General features: G+C 43.1%; 1 protein-coding gene across 2 annotated transcripts in view; it reads right to left on the bottom strand.

The window, feature by feature from the left end:
- Positions 1-20,649, bottom strand: part of GRID1 (glutamate ionotropic receptor delta type subunit 1) — a 488,806-nt gene extending 468,157 nt beyond the window's left edge. The window contains exons 1-2 of one of the 2 annotated variants that reach the window (XM_033065524.2): positions 20,225-20,649; positions 17,965-18,120 (exon numbers count right to left, since the gene is read on the bottom strand). In XM_033065524.2, the coding sequence (XP_032921415.1) occupies positions 17,965-18,120; positions 20,225-20,303 (235 nt within the window). In that variant the 5' untranslated portion in view covers positions 20,304-20,649. The remainder of the gene's footprint in view (positions 1-17,964; positions 18,121-20,224) is intronic. The other variant, XM_033065523.1, reaches the window with a different exon arrangement.
- Between the last annotated feature and the right edge of the window lie 3,193 nt (positions 20,650-23,842).

Genomic DNA, 23,842 nt, shown 5'->3' with positions numbered 1-23,842 from the left:
AGATAGTTAGATAGATAGATAGATAGATAGATAGATAGATAGATAGATAGATAGATAGATAGATAGATAGATAGGTAGGTGAAAAGTGAGAAAAATACAGGCCAACTGGTTCAAATTCCAGATTTTGGGACTCTCTTGCCTCCATTTGTAGCTTTCTCACTGAGGTTAAAAGGGAATTTTGCCCACATACACAGACTTCAGTAACAAGTTTTGACAGAGAGACCAGATGATCAGTCACGAGCAATCCAACATAACCTGCTCCCTCATTCGACCAAGGAGTCCCAAGGACAGTTTGTGAGGTTGTGAGGTTCCCTCTGTGACTGGCCCAGATATCACCCATGGCTGTGCACGCCTCAGCAGCCCCTGGCCAGCTGCATGAGCAGCAGATCCAGCCACACCACTCTTCTGCTGCCTCCCTTCCCTTCTCCCTGCCAGGATGCCTGCACAGAAGCTGGATCAGCAGCACTAGGACAGCTCTAGGTGTGCCTCAATGAGCCCTGGCATCAGCAAGCATCAACAACAGGGACAGCAAACCCACCCAAGCTCTCATATCAAAGTCATTCCATTTCCTTCTAACTCTTCTAATTACAGTAAGGCTTTGTTATTAAATATCCAATTACACTAAAAGAATTAACAGCTGCCTGGAAATTTAGGGATTTTCTCCAAAATATTCTCATCATATGAAACAAAAGAAATTACAGAAGGTAAGAAAAGGCAGTGGCTCTGTGTGTACTGATTAGCCTCCTAGTTCTCAGACAAAAAATATTCCTTACCACAAGAAGAATCAGTACTGACAGCAAGGGCTTCCTTGGATTTTGCTTAGGAGAATAAGCAGAGGTACAAGAAAACATTACTCTCAGCAAAAACTATTAAAAAATTATTCCCACCTCAGAATGTACAAGAAATCTGTATCAGAAAAGCTGCACTCTATTCAGTTTTCAAAATACCAAAGATGAAATAAAAAAGTTTTCCAGCGACTCTTTCACAAACCTCATTGAATGCATTTTTTATAAACAGTTAGGGGGGTTAATTTTGTTTGCATTTTCTGTTTCACATTTGTCTCGGAAGTATGATAAAGGAGCAAAGTTGCTTAGATACCTTTTCAAAGAACTTTTGTTACATTTTGCCAATGAAAAAGCTCAAAAACTAATGATGGATCTCTGATCCACTATGGAATATGTTCTGTACTATATGAAACAGTTTTTGTGTATTAAAAAAGTAGGCTCAGAACTCTCCTGTATGACTTGCGCTATCCAGTAACAGCAGCTGCAGCTCTGCCATATCTTCTGACATACTTGCTTCCTGAAGCTACAGTAAATTATTAAATGCAGTGTGGCAATTTGGGGAAGGTAGAGCCTTTCTCTTATTACAGCTTAAATATAGTTTTAAGATGGGATATCAAGCTTCATCTGCATGGCTGACATTAGGGCCTGGGAAACCCCCATAGGTAATTTTCTGTTTTCCTTCTCCCATTTTCCATACTTGGCAAGCTCTCCCTCATTTCTTAGCAATAGTTGCCTATGAGCTTAGAAAATATCTGATACCAAATCTTCAAACAGACTCTCCTTGAAAGACCTAGATACTCTCAACCCCAAATCCCTGCAGTCTACAGATCTGACCCTTTAAAGCCTCCTTTTAGAAATTATTTGTCAATGACTAGTAAAACAGGCAATAAATTTTTAAAACTATGTTATCTGTAACTTTTACAGTCAGACTTAATACCTACTTCAGTTACCATAAAAAATGTTGTAACAGATGTTTTGGGGTTTAATGAAGACAGTCAAGCGGATTTATTGCCAATTTCTTGCTGAGGTGACTGAGCAATTTTCAACAAGTAACTTCCCCCACTGTCTTCTTTATTTTGTGCCTATATTGAACAGCACATAGACTGCAGCTCTTTCTGTTAGAATGAACCACTTCAAGTCTTTACAAATCAGTCAAGCTTGCTGAGCCTCATGGAAGCAGTTAGTCCAGTGACAGAGCCCTGGCTGTCTTCAGCCAGCGCAGCAGGGCACACCTGTGAGATGATCACTTGCGTCTGAGTTAAAGAGGTGTAACTTTGGGAACACTTAGCATTGTTTCAACTTCATTCATGGTGCAGCTTTGTCTTTCCAATTATTTTCCCATTACTTGCACCTCTGAGAACTGTAGATGCAATTCCCACACAGCCAAAGTTTAAGCAAATTTAATTCTGATGCCATAAGAATTATGGTCGATGCCATCTGCTTCTGCCACAGGAAATAAATACAAAGGGACAAACCCCAGGTGAAGTCCCAGTGGTGAACTCAAGTGAGCAGATCCTATTATTCCTGATGTCATTTGGGAGAAAATGGAAAATATGAGGAGTGCTCCTATCCTACCCCCAGCAACAGCTGCCTTTCCCAAATCCCATCCCTCCTATGGGGCAGGGGCCATGAGGTTGGCAAGCCCCACAGTGCTCATAGGTTGAAGAGGTAAGTTAACCTGAAGAGAAAGAAGAAATGCATTCCAAAGGAGATTCCCATGACTGAGTCAAGCTCTGCTACAGACGGGGTAGAAGTAACCCTAGGACTGGTTGTGGTTCATGCTCACTGTACTCACACTGTCTTGGTCACAGGTCAGGTGTAACACACGGGCCTGGAAAGCCTTTTGTGCACAGATCCCGAGCCTGCTTTTAATAACAGTGATTTGCACTATTTATAAACAAAGAGTCCCCTTGAGGTTATGTGTGGTCTAAAACCTAAGCTCTATCATGCCAGGTGAAAGTTCATTATTGATAGTTATAAAATTATGCTTCCAAATCTCTGTCAACAAAAAGAAAGCAAGTTGTGGTTCTCAGACCACACTTCTGTAAACTGAAGAAAGCTGAAGAAGCACCTAAAAAACAATAAATTAGAGCAGTAAAATGATATCAAATACAGTGATTTATTTACACTTTTGAAAACAGTTAAGTATATCGAAATACTCACAGAACTAATTCTATTTTCTATTTTAAGCAAATGGTCTGAGTTTTTACAAAAGCATCAAACAACTACTGTTTGCTATCAATGGCAACAAATATAATCAACTTCAAATGTTCACATGCAAGATGCAGAGGGAATTTGCTGCAATCAGTTCAAATGAGGCAGATGGGGAGGAACATGCAGCTCCTATGATTCAGTGAGTCAGTGACAATACAGACTGTGGTATTAGAAGTGCTCAGCAACACTGTTGTACAAGAAAGGTCCCATTGAAGCGCACTGCATTAACAGCAGCAAACCCTTGAGAGTTTTCCAGGCCTTGTCAGCCCAGACTACTTTGATGAATGATATAAACAGAAGATGAAATAATCACTCACTAGTTTACAAGCGCTGAAGTGCAGCTATTAGAGAATTCTAGTCTGCATTATGACACTGAAACAGCCATGCTTGGCAAACAGGCCAATATCTGAGCTTACAGTTGTCAGACATCCTGAATTCTGATCTTCATTTTATATTTCTCAGGCTTATACCTTCAAAGACAGAGGGTTCTCCTCCTTCACATTGCATTTCCCTACAGAAAACAAGACTGGCAATCTCGAGGGGGTTGTTCCTCTGCTTGTCAGTTCCTAGATAAAGGCTTATTGTTCAAGACCGCTAGTCAATTTTTCTAGTCTTTGTAGTCAGCTAATGATAAGAGAAACCCTCAGTACTACAAAAAATATGTAACGGATCATTTTAAGGAAAATAAACATAAGCATGAAGTTAATGACAATGAGCAGACTGTCATTTTATGGCTGGACTCAATAAAGGTCTTTTCTAACTTAAATCCTACAATTCTGTACTTATGTTCCACGCCAGGGGGACAAAGCTGGAAAGATCATTGGGATCATTGATTGCAATTCTCTGCAATCACGGGAAAATAAAATAAATGAGTCAGTAACACATGGGTCCTGTGAACATCAAGGACTATTTCCTAAATCTTCTACAACTGGTTTCAACCTGTGGGTCACAGACCAATCCAGGCAATTTAAAAAAAAAAAAACTAAAAACCAACACCATCACCAAGTTTCAGTAGATTTAAATTATATATACACTCAGAAACTTTTCCAGAGGTACAGAAATGAAAAAAGCTCAAAAACAACAGGCCTACAGCCAGGCCAAAATACAGAGTAAGAGGCCAAAAGCCAGAACCACAACACAACTCAAGAGCAGAGCAAATGAAATTCGGGCTGTTGTGCTGACCTCCAACAATATCAAGAAACGTTCGATGCCAAATAGTTCGAAAAACCCTGAGAAATGGATCACAACCAACAGAGCAGAGAGAGTGAAAATTAAGTAAGTAGCAGTTCCCCACTTATCTCACCAAGGAGAAAAATTTCTTCACAAGTCCACATCTTGTTAACCCACCTCTGACTTAAGCAAGTGCTGCAGAGTGATAACAGAATTAAGGAAGAGGTGCACCAGGCTAATTTACCAAATATCTCATCACTTCCTCTGGTACCTCCATGATCAAAGGATGCCAGCAGTGAGAAGGCAGGGAAAGAAAATAAGGAATGAAGCTGAAGACTACCAAGCACCTTCAGCTATGTTTCAAGAGGAAGATCCCTGGTTTTGGGCCCCTCTTGTGTCAGGAGCAGGCATGAACTGTCTGATAATGCCTCGTGAGCACCGGGAAGAGGAACTCCAATCCCAAGGACACACACAGAGGTCACAAAGTTCTGTCTTCCTAACTGTGTTGCACAGATCAGAGCTTGGAAAATATATTGGGGCTCCCATTTCTCCTCACCTGACCATTTTCATTCACCAGCAACCACATTAAAATTCCACAATTTAAAACTCAATCCAGGATCAGCATCAGAAAATCAACTGACCTTTCCCTGTATCAAAATAACTAATAGTCTCAACAAGTTTACTTTCTATATAAATACTTTCTATAGAAAAGAGATAGAATTAGTTTCCTGTAAAATCTCATCAAAAACAGAATATAATTATGGGGAGAATGGCATCCCTTTTTAAGCCAATATATCCATCTTGAGACAACCATCAATACACTTTAGAACATTTCAAGAAATTTTATCAGCATTTAGGAAGGAAAAAGAATGCCTTGAGGCCAGCCCTGTCAGCAAATATTTCCCACCATTAACTTAAATCTCAGTATTATTTAAGATGACTGCATTGTAGGCACAGTTTTCTAAAGCAGTGGGAACTTCCAACTACATTGATGACCACACTTTTCCCACATGAACCATTATTTGCTAATATGGATACAAAGGTAATTACTAATCTTTTGGAAAGTTCACAGGCACACTTCATATCAACAACCTTGCATGAAGAAACTCACACACAGAACTTTGTAAAATTAGAATTTATGACATCAAGATTGAACTGTATCTTCATTTGTCTCTCTCCACGGTTTCATAAAGAAATTTTTTTTGCAATACCTGCTAGAAAACTTTCAGACCAAAAGCTTTAAAAAAATCTCATTTTTAAATATATGTTACATCACCAGAAACATTTCTTTAATTGCCAAGCTTACATATATACTGGGTTTTTTTGAGGAGCCATTTCCATTTTCTCTAACGCATGTCTGTTTGAGTTTTAGCCTGGTTTCCTCAGATAGTTTCCATCTTATCAACACTATCATGAGTTTTTCTTCAGTTCTCAAGTTATTTATTAACATTGTAGTAACATGCTAAATCTTGAAAATACCTCTTAAAATTCTCAGAGTGCATTTGCCAAAGGCCCTAGGATATATGACTAGTTCCCAGTGAATGTGATAATCTGACAAGATATTTGCAAGTTTTACATTCAAAGTAGCCCTGATGAGATGGAGATATGACAGAGATGGAGAATAACAGAACTTTCTAAATCTATATATTTATTTGTATTTTCTAAGTCTGGTTCACCCAAACAAAGTAGTTGGGGACAGATTTAAATGGCAAACAAATTAAAGACTTCAATCTGCCTTAAGACACTTCTCAGGGGCACTGGAGCCAGCAGAGCCTTTCTAACTGTTGCTGTGTTGTTCTGCACTCAGAGAAACTCATTCTATTTCTTCTTCAACCTCAGACAGAGCAATTTACATTATTAGTTCCCCTAATTGTCCCAGAAAGTGAACTGAGCAATCCAAGCCCACACCTTTTTCTGCCTATCCCTTGATCCTCTCATGACTGAGTATGTTGAATTTTGCCAGGTAAAGTGTTGTGAGTATGTAAGATACATATTTTTCTCCAGGGCCTTGTTCAGTGGTTCTCTGGGCTCCTGCGCTGCATTTCACAGTGTATGAATTTTACAGTTAACTTACACTCCATGCACAGGTTTTGTACAGAGGTAAACTACACCCCTGGGCAATCTAACAATGCTATTTCTGGAGGAGGAAAAAAAAAAGAAAAAAAAAAAAACAGAAAGAAACCCAACTTTCTACATTGTAAGTCTGTCACAAGTTACAGACTTGTAAGCTTTTGTCCCCCAAAAGCCCAAAAGAATGCACAGTTTCTCTTTTTATAAACACAAGAGATCTGAGAGAATTTGCTTCCCTATTAATTACCCCCTCACAGCTTCTTCATTTGTTCTTCTGAGAAAAAATATTTCAGAAACAAAACATGACACACATCCTGCTCCAAGCCTTCCTCTTACAGAACCCTTTAGATATGCCACTTTTACTGACTCAATGCAACCACCCACAACTTCTCAAGGCAAGAGACGAAACTCCAGACTACAAAGAGTATCCCTGCAGGCCAATAACAACAAAGACCACTTATCAGCATTACCAAAATCCAGTTTAGAGCCCCAGTGCCACCATGAATGCAGGACATGAACTCCCATTTTTGATCAACAAGCTATTTCTTGCATACTCACCAAGTACTTTTCTTCATGTTGAGTTTCCCAAAGTGCAACACCTCTTTGAACATAATTAACACAAGGAAGAAAACATATTCACCCTGAAATTATGGCAGTGCATAATCTGCCTCAAGTTCACAGAAGTTTTAGGAACTGTTTTTTGACCAAACTACCATTTTAGTCTGAATACATTTAGCTACTAGCATTGCCAGAATGTCCTATAGTAAATACCACTGAACACTACTGTAATTTCCTTTTTACATTTTTGGTATTTTGCCATTCTTCAGAGCTATAGAGATGCCCTGAAGTAGCATCTCTGGCTTCTTGTCCCTGTATGTTCTCCATTTCCTTATAATGGCAGTGATAGTTAACTTTCAAGGTTAAAATTGAAAATATTTTTTTAAAGAGAGGAATGTTACCCTTCATATCAGTAAGAGCAGGATGAGAGACTTAATTCAGTGATGCAAGGCTCACTGCAGCAGGTAACACAGAGGAAGCTACATGAAACGTAAAGGTTTCACCTGTTGGTCACTGAAAGGCAGTAAGTCTTCCAGAGACACTTTTCATTTCCATAATGCAATTCCACTTCTCGTAATATAAATGAAAAAGACAAAACCTTAGTTTTGTCATGCAGACATAGTAAGCATTTACAAACCTAGAACATACTCTGACAAAGCATCTGTGTACTGCTGCCAACAAATGTCATCATGATGATTAAAATGCAATGGAAATAAAATAATCCAGTAAATCATGAAGAGCGTGTTCATAAAATCTATTGCATTGAGCAGTGGCAGGGAACAGGGAAGTATGGGGGGAACACCATGCTGCCAAACAAGAGAAGACAGATATTGTCAGAATTTAAAGAGAAAATTTACACTTACAAACCTCACCAGAAAGTAGAATTATGCTGTTCATACAAAATGGGGCATGGCTAGAAGTGATGAGGTGGCTCTGGAAAGTGCAACCACAGACAGGAAAGTCTCCTCAGCTAGATGCTTTTGAGAAACTGGAGTTTTAGTTTAGAACCCCACGCATAAAGATACCAGCTATAACTCTGCAGTCCCTGAGCTGGCAGCAAGACACTAAGAGCAAACCAAATGGATAACAGAGAGGAACGGTTCCTGAGAAAAATATTGGGTCACTGAAAAAAAGTCTACTCAAATAGAGTAAAATGCCTTTTGAGAACTAGGTTTGCATATTTGATTCAAAAAGAATCAGGTATCACTAATTATATTGCCCAGATAACTATGACTCTCACTTTTATCAGACATTTCACTATATTTCAAAATAGAAGTGTAAAAGCAAAGAGGACACACCATGGTCACGAAAATGTAAACTGCCCTCAACACATAACAAAGCATTAAGCCTTTAAAAAGAGGGTTTTCTAAAGAGAGGAAAAAAAATCAACAAAAAAAAAAAAAAACACCCTAGGAGCTAGGTAGTGCTGAAACATGAGATTACTTTCTATGTGGACTACACAATGCTTTAACCCAGATAGGGCACACTCACATCAAGCTGTCCTGGGCAAGTGGCTTTTTACAAGCTGAGGTTTGTTAACCTCAACCTCTGCTACACCGTATCTTTCCCCATCTTATCCTGTGAGCAAAAAATTCCTTTTCTCCTCTTCGACAGTGAAATGCCTTGCACAGGCTGATTATTTGCAAAATGATTACTGGTCTAAATTGTGATACCCCTGTCCTTCTCCAGCCTCTTTAAAAACCAGACCCATTCTGTGCAAACACTTCTCTCAGACCAGAGGAGGAACAAGCATTTTCTATTTCTGTTTGGGTCACTAAGTCCTACCTATATCAAAAACACTGTTACTTCCACAGTAACTGAAGAACTTCAGGAGAAAAGCAAGCTGAAAGGAAAAAAGTTTCAGAAAAACAAACAAACAAACAAAAACCCAACAAAAAAAACTTAAAGCAGATAATTGAGTTGTTCCCTCTTATTTTTTGTGCACTTCAACATCCTAGCTCTCTCTGGTTTGACCCTTGCAGACATCACATCCTAAGTTCCTTTTCTCTAAACTTCTCAGATAACTTTTCTCATTCAAAAAATATTTTCAAGTAGGATAGAAAATGGGCAAATCATCAGACAATTAAATCACCATTTAATTTTCAATTAAAATGCAGCTAATATTTCACACAAAACAATGCTCAATTTACACTAGAGTTTATTTTGGAGTTCTGAAGCATTTTTTAAATCAATGTAAAATTAAGTTTAAATAAACTGTTTTAAAATAAAGGATTTGCAAATGCACAAAGCCACCAAGAGGTCCTGTCTCCTGCAAGCCAACTCCTCCTTCTACCATCCCAAGTTTCACCTTTATTTAGGAGCAGAGAGGTTAAGAAGACAAAGAGTTGTGGAAATACTCTAGATCATTACACAGTTTCTCTATTGAAAGTATTATCAAGCAGCAAATAATTGGTGTTTCCTAAATATCATGTAATGGTATAAAGTAGGGTAATTTACCCACTGACAAAGGCAACTCTCATTAACTTTACAAACATTCAGTTCTATGGAAAATCCTTTCATTCAATTTCTAAATAAGAACAAACCAGATTGTCAATGAGATTTTGAGGACATTGAAAGCATTCCATCAGCAATGTTACTAGTGAAAATCTCTAAGACTCAGATAAGTAAATTAAAAAGCAGAGGATTAAATTACTAGACTGAGGAATAGGATACTTAATGAGTTCCTGGCCCCACTGGGAGTTTTTGGTTTGAGATTCATGTGTTTATATGAGAGAAATTAATTTCTTATATATGATTCTGTTGACTGTATGGGGGAGAAATTGTTTTCTTACTGTCCTTTTACTCTCTCGATGAAAGGTTGCTAAGGGAATAGTTCTCAGTAAGGTCAAGCAGCAGAAACCCTGCTGTGTGTTTTAATGCAGCCAAACAACACTTGAAATTAATGCCTCTTGGTTCTTTCTACCTTTAAGGACTAGCTGTTAGTGCTTTCCAGTATTCTTACTGCATAACTGAATATGTAACAGGCAGAAGGGAGAAAATGGACAGGCACAACATGGTCAGAATGAAGGAACTTCACAAAAGCTGTGCTAGAGCAGACAGCCTCTTCCTGATAACACAAAACCCTCTAAGGTTACAAAACGTACTCCAAACCCACACTGAACCCTTTTTCAAACACAGCAATCAAGTCTCCAAATTATAATTAAATGCAAGCTATTAGGAAAAACATAAAAGACAGCCTTTCAACATAGGTCTCATTTCAGATATTTATTGCCTTAAAGTTATGTAAACGAAAGAAAATCTGGCATATTAGCATATCATTATTATCTGCCTTTGAAATTATTACAGATTTACATATGATATAAAATGAGTAACTCAAAATGTCGTATACTACTTAACAATCTCACTTCCATTTTCTTGACAAGATTCCTAATATGAAAAGAGCTTCACTAAGTATCAGCATCAGCTGCTCCCTTTCTTCAATGAAGAGTGAAATGGAAAGGATTCTCAGGATGACACCAAGGATTTTGACCTCAGAGCCAACACAGTTCTGTGTAAGGAAGTCTGCAGGACTCGCATGTGCCCTGTGCACAAAACGTGTCATTCCTCAGTCTCAAACCTGACCACTTGCAACAGGTTTCTAACTGGAAGGGACCCAGAGCACTTCTGTGTGTAAGAAAAATCACTGCGAGTACTGTTACATCAAAATAAAAGAAGTGCAAAAATGTGAAATTGAACAAGTAAACCACTTTTCAAAACCATCAACTCCAATAAATGAAAATTATAGAAAAATCTCTTGCCAAGGAAAAAAAAAAAGAGCTCTGTGGATCAATTTCATTCTAGCAGGGAACTTTCAGAAAAACACAGACATTTGCAGGTTTAAAAAAAAGAAGTTACATTTCCTACAATTACAAGACTCACACAGCAGCATGATTCCAATAACCTAAGTAATTATTTTTTTTCTGAGGGGTGAGTTGAAAAAACACCTCCAAGCACAAGATGACAGAGACAAATGAAGACACAGCAGGAATTCCCCTCAGAGGAAATTTATTATGAATAAAAGTATGAGAAACATTTTGATTGTTGCCTAAAAAAAGACTTTGACTGCTCTGAAACAACAAAAAGTTAAATCTGAAGTAACTGTTCCAGCTACAGTCTTAGTGTGCTGTAGTCTTACAGCCAGGCACTATTACAGCTGTATAACTTGGCTTTGAGGCTTTGTTTTGTTTTCCTTCCAGTAAGCAACTGTGGCAAGCCACAAACCATTTCAATAAACATGATGACATCCCCTCTGTTCAAAGAACGTGCAGCTTAACTACTTTCACTGTATGGATCAACCTCAGCATGATAAATCACATCAAAATATTAAATTCATCTCATTCAGCAAGTATAAAGATGTAATTTAAAATGTAATACTTAGATAGTCAATCCCCTAATCATCTGTAGCTGGAAGATTCTGAACACAGAAAGGCTCAAGGCATATTCCCTCCTGGACATATTACAGTAAGTCTAGCTATTAAATTATTTGTACAGGATACATGGGTATGCATGTATATGCATATATCCAGATTGTATTTCACAGTTCAGGATCCTGTTCTTGAGCCATTCTTTTAGCTAGATCAGGCTGAGGAGGTTTTGTGTACTCATTTCACTTTTACAGATCCTCCCCCACATTAATGACTGAGAACAGCTGCCACAGACAAACAAAGCGCTTAGAAAATAATTTTCTCTAAAAAATAATAAATAAGAGAAACACAAAGAAAATCTTTAAAGCTGAAACACGTTCCCTGACATTTCTATGAACGCTGATTATTTCTGATTTTTTGGGATAATTTCTAGCATACCAGTTAATGATGTAGCATATTTTCCATAACAAAATCCCAGAATAAGAAAACAAACTGCAGTTCCTTGGTAAATGAGCAGGATCAGCAGCAGGATCAGTGGGAAAGACCATTACATGCTGAAAAAGAACTGTAGCCTAACCTGCAGCTAATTTTCTGTATGAGACCCTTAAAATAGATGGGTCACCCACACCTAAGATGAAAATAAAAGTAGTAGCAAGTCTGCAATCAGAAGAAAGAAGAAATGTACTTAACCTGCTATGCAGATGGAAGAAGCGAAAAAAAAAACAATAAACCTTTTGAACTAAGTAAGACTTTTAACTGCAAAGCATGGAAATAAGGCATACACTGCCATCCTACAGCAAGCAGGGACTGAGATGCCTCTCTTGGCCTCCTCTCCACCCCCAGACTCCACCAAGCTGGGGCAGGACCATGTGCTCCGATGGAGTGCCATCCACACTGCTGACATTTCCACAGAAAGCCTCTTGCTCCCTTGGGATGCTAAGCTGTGCCACATCCTTGTTCCCCTGAGTGCCTGCAGCACCCGGTGTGTGACACTGTGTCACACCAAGCTTTGGGCAGCCCAGGCCCAGCCTGAACTGATGGGAGCCTATGCAAAGGCAGAGCACGTGGCTGGGGTGGAACTGACCCCAGTACAGCCTGTAAAAACACCTCTACGAGGCATGAGCTGGAGTGGGACTGCCTCCCAGAAGTACCAAATGTTCTGCACCTGCAGCTAAACCATGACCAGAACAGCAGTTGGCTACCAAGTGACAAACAGCAAAGAGAGATGAACCAACAAAACAGAAGGGGATATAGATATTGGCCCATAATCTGTAGCCTGCCTTCATTCTCAGAACTAAAGGGACTCCCTCATCGACTCCTTTCCATCCTACAGCACGTCCCTGCTTTGAACACAACAAGAACACAAGAATATGAGGAGATGGGCATTCTAATTTGCTGTTTGCTTTAGCTCTGCAAACACTCTTTTTTATAATACACCAAGACACACAACTGTAGAGCATAAAAGCCTAAGCAATGAGATGACAGTGTCACAGACGTCTTCACTGTGGCAGTCCTTAACAAGTTGTGGTCTGATCTCAGAGGGCCCAAGGAGGTAAAACTGTTAAACTCATTCACCCTACTGAGCAACAGCTATTAAATGCAGAGAACCAGTAAAAAAAAAAGTGTAGTTGCACAGCAAGGCCTCTCTGACCACAGGTAGGAACTCCTACCTACACTTGCTGGTTGGCTTTTAAAAACTGTTGAAAGTTGATATGAAACTTAGGAAAAAAAGTATTTAACAGTATGTGCTTTCCAGAGAGTTAAGAGTCCACCTGTCTAAACTTCCAAACAAGACCTTGCACCCCAATGAAAACAGTGTGAAATCTGTGTTCAAGAATGGAAGAAGAGCACGTAAAGGTAGAGTTACCAGACAGTGAAAGACTCAAGAGAAAACACTGGAGAAAAACTGACAGTAGATCGATATAAACCAATCCTTTGCAATTCTGGCAGATAAGAAATTTTTTTTTATGTTTTACTTTAAAAATCTAGGTATAGCCTATAGGTTCTACCTATGCACCCAGTTCCCCAAGCCAGTGCAGTCAAATTAATAGTCTTGTTTCTTGGGGTATTTTTTAACAAAGAAACAAACAAACAACAAACCCCAAAATACAAAACCCTAGTAATTTGTACAAGCAATATTTAATGAATAAATGCAAATAGCAAGGGACCTGCTGAGTCTGGTTCCCCAGGTCTGTATTTCACCTTGTTTGATCAGCTTACACCTTCTCAATAAATAAAACTGCAGAAAGCAACTGTGATTATCACATTAAATACATGCGCTGAGACAAGACAGAACAAGAGCCATGTGCTGATCTATTCTCCCTGAGATCCAGTGACATGATGTGTGGGAATGGTTCAAAGCTGTGCCACAGGAGGTTTACACTGGACAAGAGGAAGCATTTCCTTACTGCAAGGGTGGTCAGACACCGGAAGAGCCTTTCTAGAGAGGTGCTTGATGCCACAAGATTGTCAGTGGTTGAGGCATTTGGACATTGATCTTAACAACATGCTTGAACTTTTGGTCAGCCCTGAATTATTCAGGCAGCTGGACTAGATATTGTTGTAGGTCACTTCCAACTGAAATAGTCTATTCTGTCTATTCTATTTTATGTCAAGTATATATCATTACCAAGTGCTACAGACTATGATAACAGATCACATTCACTCAATGGTATATAGCACAGATACCCAAAGACTCAGCAGCTCTGAGCTGCTCTGCAACCACAGCAGTGTGTATGGGACTGACAACAAACCCATTTATGGAACACCATTCTTGCTCTCAAATCACATTCCGATTTTCCAAATTTGTTCTGGTTTCCAGAACTGACAGCATTTTAACATCAACAAGCACACATACAAGGCCTCCTAAATTAGAAACAATTCATTTGAAATTGCTATGCAGAGAGAACAGCAAGTTTCAGCTCCAGGAAAGCTCCACAGACATGTAAACACCATCCACTAAGAAAAGGGGGTTTAAAGTTTTGCAGTTTCTGAGTAACAAGCTCCTTTGGATCCCTTCTCCTAAGGGGTTTACAAACAGTAAGTGCTTTCTCGTGTCCCAGTTTTGACCTACAGCTAACTATGCCCCCTTTGAAAGCAACATTTTAAAAACTTACAGGTCAGTTTTGTTTGGGTTTTTTTAGTTTAAACATGCCATCACACTTTCAAGCCCATCCACAAACCTGTTTGCCACCCATACATTGTGCACACAGTCACTTCTGAACATCAATGACAGGCTCAGAAATCTCAATTTTAACTGAAAGCTTAAAAGTTTCTCATAGGTTTGAGCTTATTTGAATCCTTGAATCACAAAAAGGTTACTACAGTACTAGTTCAAACACACACCATACACAAACAAGCTCACATTGTAATCACTTAACTGAAACTGAGCACACAGCTGTTTTGGAAGCGAGAACCTAGTTCAACTTCACATTTGTGGTTTGAGCTTATTTCTCTAAATCATATGAAAAGAACAATGATTCCCCATGTATATTTCCTCCCATAACAGTCAGTGAGAAAACAATTTTTCCCTCAAGTAATTGCCACATACATAAAAGCAATATTCCACAAAATGCATGGACTGCTTGCAAGGGCAGACAAAACAAGCCTATTCTATGCATACACCAGGGTCTGTTCATTCTTTACTGTTTCATCCCTTGCCACTGGAGTTCCCTTGCACCCAATTTGCCACACTTTGATATAGAATGAGTTTGATGGGACCAAAACAATCTTGTTACTTGTCAGCACAACAGATCTTTTTTATGCAATATACATTGAAATGAAAGACAAAGAAGGAAACAGTGAGTGTCCACCAAGTCTTTGAAGAAAAAGTATCTCTGAATTTTATTTATCCATTTCAGTTATCAGACACTATCACTATAGTTCCCTTATCTTACTATAGAAAAGTTCCTAGAGTTTATTTTATTTTCCCTCAAAATCTAGCAATACTTCTTAGCACATCCCAGCACTGAAAACTACTGTGTATGAAAAGCAAGGTATCTTCTGTTTCGCCTTTAGTTCTGTGAATGCATTGCTCCTCCAAGAAAACCCTGCTGATACTACTCCTCTGTGCCTCTTACCCATGCAGATGTTGTCTAACTGCACAGTAAATGCCAGGACAAACACATGCTAGAATTATCTCGATCAGTAATTAAAGTTTCATTGTTGTGTAACAGACATTGTTATGTGGAACAACAACTTTCTGTAATTCTACCGGCACAGTATCATTGAAATAAAGGTCCCTCTGAAGTTCTCTTTCAAAGGGACTTAAGGATCATTTACAATGTCATCTTACAAGACTGTGCAGAAGACACTTCAAATAAAAACAGTATTTATGATTGGTTTGCCTGCTTGAACTGTTCTGGTGGTGATACCACAATGGTCTATTTTTATCCCAAATTGGTTTTAACTTGTAAAAGAAGTTCCATTCCTGTGAAGCTAAGGCTTGCAACATTGATTTCCATGGCACTGCTTGGAAAGATGCTGAGAAGAATAATGTGGATGTCAGGGCATTTTATGTAGCAGCAGCAAGATTCTGTGAACAGTCTGGGCAGCGGATTTGCTCCAGGTTGTTCTGACTACTACATGCAGTATTTTACCAAAATGACCAGGACATCCATACAGTGAGATATGACAAAACCAAGTAACACTGGGCAATGAGACACTGCTCAGTTAAGAACAGACCAGCAGCTTTTACATCCCACGGATTATTCTGCTGCATGGATGACAGTTTCAAAGGCAGGATATTAAATCTTCAATTAAAAAAACAACCTGACCTGAAGCAACAAAGCAAGCCAGGAAACTGAGCAAAGTCAGGTACTCTTTTCTTAGCCTCCCATTGTGGCAAGCTTTTACTTGCAGAAAGAATCATCCTGCAGTCACCTGCACATTAATGTGCATTAATGAAGCACTGATAGAGAACGAGTATTTTTTGGAATTATGAAGAATCATCAACCACTTCCTTAATTCTCCAGTACCGTATCAGTTCATCAAAGAGCAATTTGAACTGCAATGGGTGGTGAAAGAGCATCTTGGAAGGGACAGTAGAAAACATCTTTATATACATATATTCAGATAGCACAAAGCTCCTGTAGCATAGTGGTTGAAAATCTGACCAGGATCTTCTCTGTGGATGCAGCATAGAATTTCAACAGAGAGAATTTACTTTCACAGTAGTCTTTATAAATGCAACCCCAATCTTCGAGGTTAGCAAATAACTCAATTTTAAAAAAGTATTACTAGACCAAGAAGAATCCTCCACTAGGTCATACTTTCCTGCTTTTAACAAAACTGAGAAGGGACCCCATCCACCAGACTGCCAGCTCAGATCGCTGGGCATTCAAAACAGTTTCATACAGTTTTACTTCTGAGAAGAGACATTGTTGAAAGCCATTGTTCAGCCAGCCAACTACTGTCACTTCCATGAATATGAATAAGCTCCAATATAGGACAGTGAGTTTTTGTAAATGGAAGAAGATCCAATTGTTCAGTCATTCTTTGCCAATAAATCAACCCACCATTATTTAGAGATTTTTGTTTTCCTCTGGTGTATGAATATGTGGGTGGTATTTTGTTTTCAAGTCCCCTTCTTCCCATTTTCATAAAGTTTTTTTTTCATATCACCTTGCTAAGTTTTCAGAGCAGCTGAAGGAATCTTACTGTCAATGGGATGAGGCCCTTGAAAAGATATATATTGCTGTTTCTCCTGATAATATTAACTAGTACATACTCTGAGGAAAAGAGAGCACAAGAAATTGTTCAGAGTTCATGAAAATTAACATTTGGTATAATTTTGTAGCCATAATTTGCATGTACACAACTTAGACATAAATACATATGGATTAATGCAAATTTTCATACCAGGAAAGATTTGCTGTGCTCTGTAAAACTAAGGGTAAGGCTGGTGATGAATCATTTTTTTTAAATATTCTAGTCTGGATATATAAATAGCTCTCTGTTTCTAGAATAATTACTACTGAAAAACACAGCTTCTTAAATAACCTAGGCCATAATTAACCTTCACTTCATTAAATCACAAATAGTATCTTTTTAAAGTCTTATTTGTAAAGGCAAGCTGATTAATTTAAACGTTTCCCTTTTGCAAAAAGGAATCTAATTGGAATGATTTACCAACGTAGCTACTTTTCAGATCTTGCAAACTCTGGGAAGACTTTCAGCCGGCTCCCTCAGCCCCTGCCCGGCCCCCCGAGGGAGCTGCACCCTCACGCTGCCGCCCCGGCCCTGCCTCCCTGGATGCTCGGGGAGAGGGGCCGGCTTGTGCCCGCAGCCTGGGGGCCGCTCCCGCCGGAGCCGAACCCCCTGCCCAGCCCCTGGGTGCCGCATCCCCTCCCTCCCTGCGGGCGGGACCCTTGCCATGCCCTGTCCCGCCGCGTCCACGCGTGGCCCTGCGGCTGGCACGGGGGCAGCGGTGCGACCGCGGCCCGGCCTGCCCTCCGCAGCGGCGGAGCCAGGAACGCTGCGGAGCCCCCCATGCCCTGTGCTGCCCTGCCCTGCCCTGTCCGGCCGTCCCTCCGCAGCGCGGCCCGGGCTGCCCTTGAGTGCACGGCCGGGCACAGCTGGGCTAGGCTGGGCTGAGCTGGGCTGGGCACGGCGCCGCTGCCGCCGCCGCACCGCGCCGTCCCTCCCCTTTCCTGGTAAGACAGCGCCAACCCCCGACCGAAGCTAAGTTTCCAGCCGAGCGCCAGGACAGGTCCGGGCTGTCACCCGATGGGACGATGCCATCAGCCCCGTCCCGTCCACGTACCCACCATCCCCGCGCCGCGGGGGCCGCCCGAGGCGCTCACCTTCCTGCACCGCATGGAAGGGGTTGTTGGCCTCTATGAGCTTGATGGAGTATGTGATTTTCTCGCTCTGGAGAATGTCGTCATTGAGGTTCAGATCCGACACCGCCTGCTTGAACACCTCGTCGTCCTTGGCAGCATTGCCTTCGAAAATGGCACCTGAGGGGAGGAAGGCGGCAGAGGGTGAGGAGGGCTCAGCCCGGACCCCTACTCTGCTCTGGGCCGTGCCGGGCTCAAGCCGGCTCGCACGACACCGGGTGGGGAACGCCGGGGGCACCAGGCGCCCGTGGGACCGGGACACACACGTGGGCAGCCTGGTCCCAAGCACGGGGAAGCGCAGCATTCCTCCCGGCCACTTCTGCTCCTCCGGCACAGAGCCCTGACCCAGAGCCACGGCGTGACGGACTTGCCTTCGCCAGTGACGGCAAAGGGAGCAGGCTTAGAAACTCCACTAACTTTTTGCTCGCTGCTCGCCTCTCCCTGGGATGCTGCCTTTCGGGACGCAGTTTTACTGAGGCTTACAAGCACACACGAACGTGAAGCCGGGATTTGTGTCCAGTAACCTGGAAGCTTTAATTTCAGTGTCCTGTTTATGCAGTTAACGTGAAAACATCTGGCGATGTGTGTTACATAAAATCTCTCTCCACGGAGCGTGTGTGCCCACGCCAGGCTTACTGCCCTGCTCTGCGCGGCGCTGGGAGATCTTTAGAGCTGGCAACAAAACAAGCAAAAAAAAACATTTCCCGGTCTGGAGACGTCCTGCTGATTCACACCGTTCATGCCTGTGGCTTGAGCCTCTGTGCACTGCCCGTGTGCATCACAGCTCTGCATACAGCAGCAGCAGACCGCTCTTTCTGCCAGCACTTAGTTAGCGAACAGCACTCGGGCTGAAGTTCGTGCGGGGAGAAGCCGAGGTGACATGGTCCAAGCAAAAGAGAAGCGGGGCCAAGAGCGAGACCCGCGGAGGCTCCTTCACCCACTCTTCTACCCCGGTCGTCCCCAAGGCGGCCCCGCCGCCTCCCTTTCCCCCCGCGGGGCTGACCCCGGTGCCGCGGGGGTCTGCCCTGCCCTGGGGACTGCCCCTGGACCGGAGTCCCCCGCTGCGGTCAGGGCTGACCCCATCTCCTTAATGGCTCCGCAATGCTGTCTGCCTTGGCTGCGCCCCCAGGCTCCGGAGGCGAGCGGCGACGACCGGAGCCGCCTTCCCCACCGGCCCCGGAGCCGTCCGTGCCGGGAAACTTGTTACAGGGCTAATCCCCTTCTCCCCTTCCCTTCATCGGGCCGACACGGGACTTGCTTCCCGTCTCCGTGGAGCGTCCACTCGCCAGGATGGCTCCTATCCGGGCCCCCTCCTTTTTCTGATCTCCCATCCTCCCCGAAAGCCTGGTGGAAATTACGGCTTTTCATTTCCCGGACATAGTCCCGTTTCCTCCTCTATCCTCCTCCACAAGTGATTCTCTCCCTTCTCTCCGCCCCTAAACATCTTCAATTTCGTTCCTGCTGGTACCTTTCAACACCAGCCAAAAGGTGAATGCAGAGCCTCGCTTTTGCTTGCCAGGCTTCCCGCGGACATCACCGTGCCTTGCTCCCAGAAGCCATAAAAGTTCACATCAGCCTTTCCTTTGCCTCTTATTCATCCCTCTCTTTCTATCACTGATCCAGCCCTTCTTGCTGCCCAGGGGTTTTAATGAGATCTTATTCAGTTGCGCGCATAGACTGACACACACACACACTCACACAGCCGCTGCAAAGATCGCCTTTCTAACCCTTTCCCAGCCAAGTTCGCCCCTCCGCCCCCCGCAATCCGCCTTGGCTGACACCAAGGGGATGGAAACCAGGGATTATCTCCCCAAAAGTTTTCCCTGTGAGCACGTTCAGATTATGCCTCTCTCCTGCTCGGGTGATGGGGGCGGTTGTTTGTTTTCAGTGGCGAGGAGGCGGGAGGTGGGGGGGAAGAAAGCCTTTCCACGCAAACAGGTCCAAGCACAGACTCCCCGGCCACATGGGAGACCGCAGCGACGGCCCCGGCGGGTCCCCTGCCCGTTCTCGGCCCGGCGCACAGCGGCATTTCGCCCCTAACTTTACAGTCGCGGGCGGAATACAGCTGCCTTCCTCCCATCCGTCCTCCCATCCCTCCGTCTCTCCGCGGAGTTGGGTTCCACCGCTGCCCGTGACACTATCGCAGCTAAACGAGACGCTTCCTTTATATATTTATTTATCTACCACGTCCCTCTCCAACCGCCCCCCCCCATCCATCTCTTACCGATGTGGATGATGGAGTCCGCCCGCACCGAAACGCACTGAAATATCCAGGGAAAAAGCCAGAGCATCAACACTTCCATTTCCAGCCTCTCGCACAGCACATCAGCCCGGGTTTGGTGGAGAGACAGGGGGAAAGAAGAAAAAAGGCGCAAGGGCAGGTGGAGCAAGGCAGTGGGTGCGGGGGGGAGATGCCCAGACACCCCCTCTCAGAAAAAAAAATCCCAAAATTCCCCACCGCCCCAAGAATTTTCCAAGACTGAGGAAAACGGGCGGGGAGGAAAAAAAAAAAAAAAAAAAAAAAAAAAAGGGGGAAAAAAAAAAAAAAAAAGGGTTAGAAAATCACGGAGGTAGATCCCGGGTTGGCAGGCGGCGCGGCGGAGCCTCCAGCGCTCGGTGTGTGCCGGGGCGCCGGCAGACCGCGAACTGCGGAGCGGCCCCCCCGCCGCCGCCGCCCGCCCCCCGCGCCACGTGACTGCGGAGCCTCGGCGCTCGGTGCCGCCGGGGCACGGCGCGGCGGGCGGGCAGCGGGGCGCTCGGGCCGCGCCGGGGCGAGCGCGCAGCGCTGCGGGGAGCGCCCAGCCGGGCCCACAGCAGGGCAGCTGGCCGCCGCCGAACACGCTTAGATACAGCCAGAACTGTACACATATATATAGATAAATAGATAGATATACAATGTATGTGTCCCCGAGGAAAGGGATAGGGGACGGACGCTCCAAGCGCAGGGATGCGAGGCAGGTGGGCAGGTCCCGGTTCCGGGCTCAGGCTGTTCCGCGGGGGCACCGCGGGACGCCCCCGCAGGTAAGGGCGCGGGGCTGCGCCCGCTGCCGCTCCTCCAACTTCAGCGACGGAGGGCGGCGCGGGGGCTCCGAGCCGAAGAGGGAGGTGGAGGGAATGCCCCTTCCTCCTTCCACACGCTCGAGCCCGGGACATGATCCGTGTTTGAGGAGCGAAATGGAAATGCGAGGCTTTTATCCCCCCACTGGAGACGAGGTGGTGAGGAAGAAAAGTGGTACAGCAGAACCTTCTCTTGTTTTGTTTTGTTCTAGCTTTCAATGAAATCTAATTCATAAATTGGACATGCTCAGGCTCAGAAGACTAATTCATCCCCTAAAACAAACGCATCAGTGATTGCAGGCACCCAAACGTGACAAGCGTCTCAATATACCGAGGATCCAGAGAAAACAAATTCATTCAGGAGCCCGAAACGCAATTAAAACTACTGCCAAGAAAATGAGTTGAGAGCAGGATGTTACCAAGATTATTAAGTTGCTGCGGGGCTGAGACACGGACCGCTATAGTGATACATACAGATAATGTCAGTCTTTGGATAACGGGAGGAAGAGCGATTCCTGGAGGTCGCCGTCTTGCAAGCGCAAGCCTGGTACCAGCGCGCCGTGGCCGCATCCTGCTCCCGAGATGGCAGCGGCGAGCCCGGGGGCTCGGCGGGGAAGCAGCGGGGCCCCGCCGCCTGCTGAGCCCCGGCAGAGGGGCCGCGAAGGGGCCGGCAGCGCCCGGACCCCTGGCACTGGTTACAGCATCCCTGCCATGTGTATTCAGCACACTTCTTATAACCATCACCTGTACGTGCGCTAGAAAATGCTCCTGGATGCTGAGCAGTGCTCCCTTGCAGGAGCGATCGCTGCAATGTATTTATTCAATGTAGAAAGCATTTCTTTTTCATGCAGAGCACAGTATGGCAAGAACTGCTCAACGCTAAGGAGTAGGAAATATAGATAAGGGGGCTGGGGAGGCAGAAGAGAGAGGGAACACACAGTAGAGATGAAGCAGAGTGAAAGGGAAGGAAGCTAAAATGGAAATGATATGAACAAGAATCCCTGTTGATCCACATGCATCAACAACCTCCTATTCAGCAGTAGTTACAAGCGCAGCATTCGAACAGGGGAGAGCAGGGGGTAAATAAAAGAAGATATGCTTTTAAAAAATAAATCACCTGTTAACTACTCTTACTTACAGTCCTTGTCTTAAATATGCAATTTCACACTGATCAATGGAGAATGATATATACTATACTCTGCATTTCACGTAATAAAAACACTTAATCCAGATAATTGGCTTCTGGGACAGAGATCAATAGAAATGTTCCTTATTTGACTACGTTAGCAAGTCAAAATTAATTCTAATTTACATTTGCTTCAAATCAATATGCACTTAGTGACTTACACAGGCTCTTTAAAAAGTTAAGCACCTATATTGACCAGAGTCATATATATGTCAGTAACAAGTACATGTGTGGGAATTAGAGAGGGGGAAAGTGTTACTGCAGAACCAAGTCTCTGACTTTCATAGAGGAAAGGAGGCTAAATTTATTTGTGTTTGAGAAGTGCTTTGGCGTCCTAGCCTAAAACCTGTAGAAATATGCAGCTATTAATCCCACGATTTATGCAGGCACCCAAACACCAGTCAGCTGCACTCCAAGTACTTGGGAGCAGGCTTGCCTCCTACTTCAGTTGGTACAGCAAGGTCTTGACCTCAGCTGGGGTGCCTCTGGATGCTATTCTAGTAATAGAAAAATAGTAATATAAAATATCAAAACCCTAAACCTGGTGAATTGAACAAGTCACAAAATTTCCTGTGAAATCTAAGAGCAGATGCTCTGAATGCAGAAAAGGATCCAGTCCCAGCCAAGGGAGGGAGAGGGGAAAAGACAAGAGAGCAGAATATAGTAAAACAGACCAAGTGAAATAGGCCCCAAAAAAAGACAGAAGGCTACAGTCAGAAGACAAAAACAAACCAGAATAATGCACAGAAGAAATCTCAAAAACTATAAAATCTGACATGTAACATGCAAAGTACAACGAGACCTAAATGGATCCATCACAGCAAAGAGGATTGCAGCTTCAGTAGCATCTCTGCAAAATAAAAATTTGCCACATCAAAACTTCATTGTGTCTGGTTTTAATTCAGGTTGCATTGCCTTTTCTTTCACATTATTTGCGTTTTTTTCCTTTCTCCTCTCCTTCCACTTTTTTTTTTTCTCCTAAACAAAATAATCCCAACATCTTTGGCTTGGATTATTTGGCTTTGGCTTGTTTTTCATGACAATTATTTCTTCTCCTGTGATTTCCCCTCCTTCCAAACAAGCTATCAAAGCAACATTTCTAAGCCCAGTACAAATGAGAGCACTCCTTTCAACCCTGCCATTCCTTGTTTGCAAATGGGGGAGAGCTGACACTTTGCAGTGGGTGTACATTATTTAGGTGCAGCAATCAGCATTAAAAGGCCAATCCATTTGCCAACATTTTGCATATTAAGAATATTCCAAGCTGCTGTGATATTCCATCATTATCATGTAGGGGACAACTCATGTAACATTATTCCACAAGGCACCACTGGATTTACAGTGCCCATGGAAGAAGGACATCTCAACAGAAATATGTGAGGTACAAACCCAAATCAAGCAACAGTTCTACTCTGTGGCAACAGATGCAATTCTGTGCACGTCTCAGACAGCTCATACCACCTTTGAAAACCACTGTGGTGATTTTGAGCTGACCTATCACAAGTTATTGCTGTGCTCATTTCTGTTGTCTGAATGAGCATAGTATCAAACCTGTACCACAAGAGAACGGCTAGAGTAACATTCTAAAAACTGCATTGC

The sequence above is a fragment of the Catharus ustulatus genome, chromosome 8, assembly GCF_009819885.2.
Source record: "Catharus ustulatus isolate bCatUst1 chromosome 8, bCatUst1.pri.v2, whole genome shotgun sequence".
In the NCBI taxonomy this organism is placed as follows: Eukaryota; Metazoa; Chordata; class Aves; order Passeriformes; family Turdidae; genus Catharus; species Catharus ustulatus.
The sequence above is the reverse complement of the archived record's forward strand: the minus strand, read 5'-3'. Positions and strand labels throughout refer to the sequence as shown.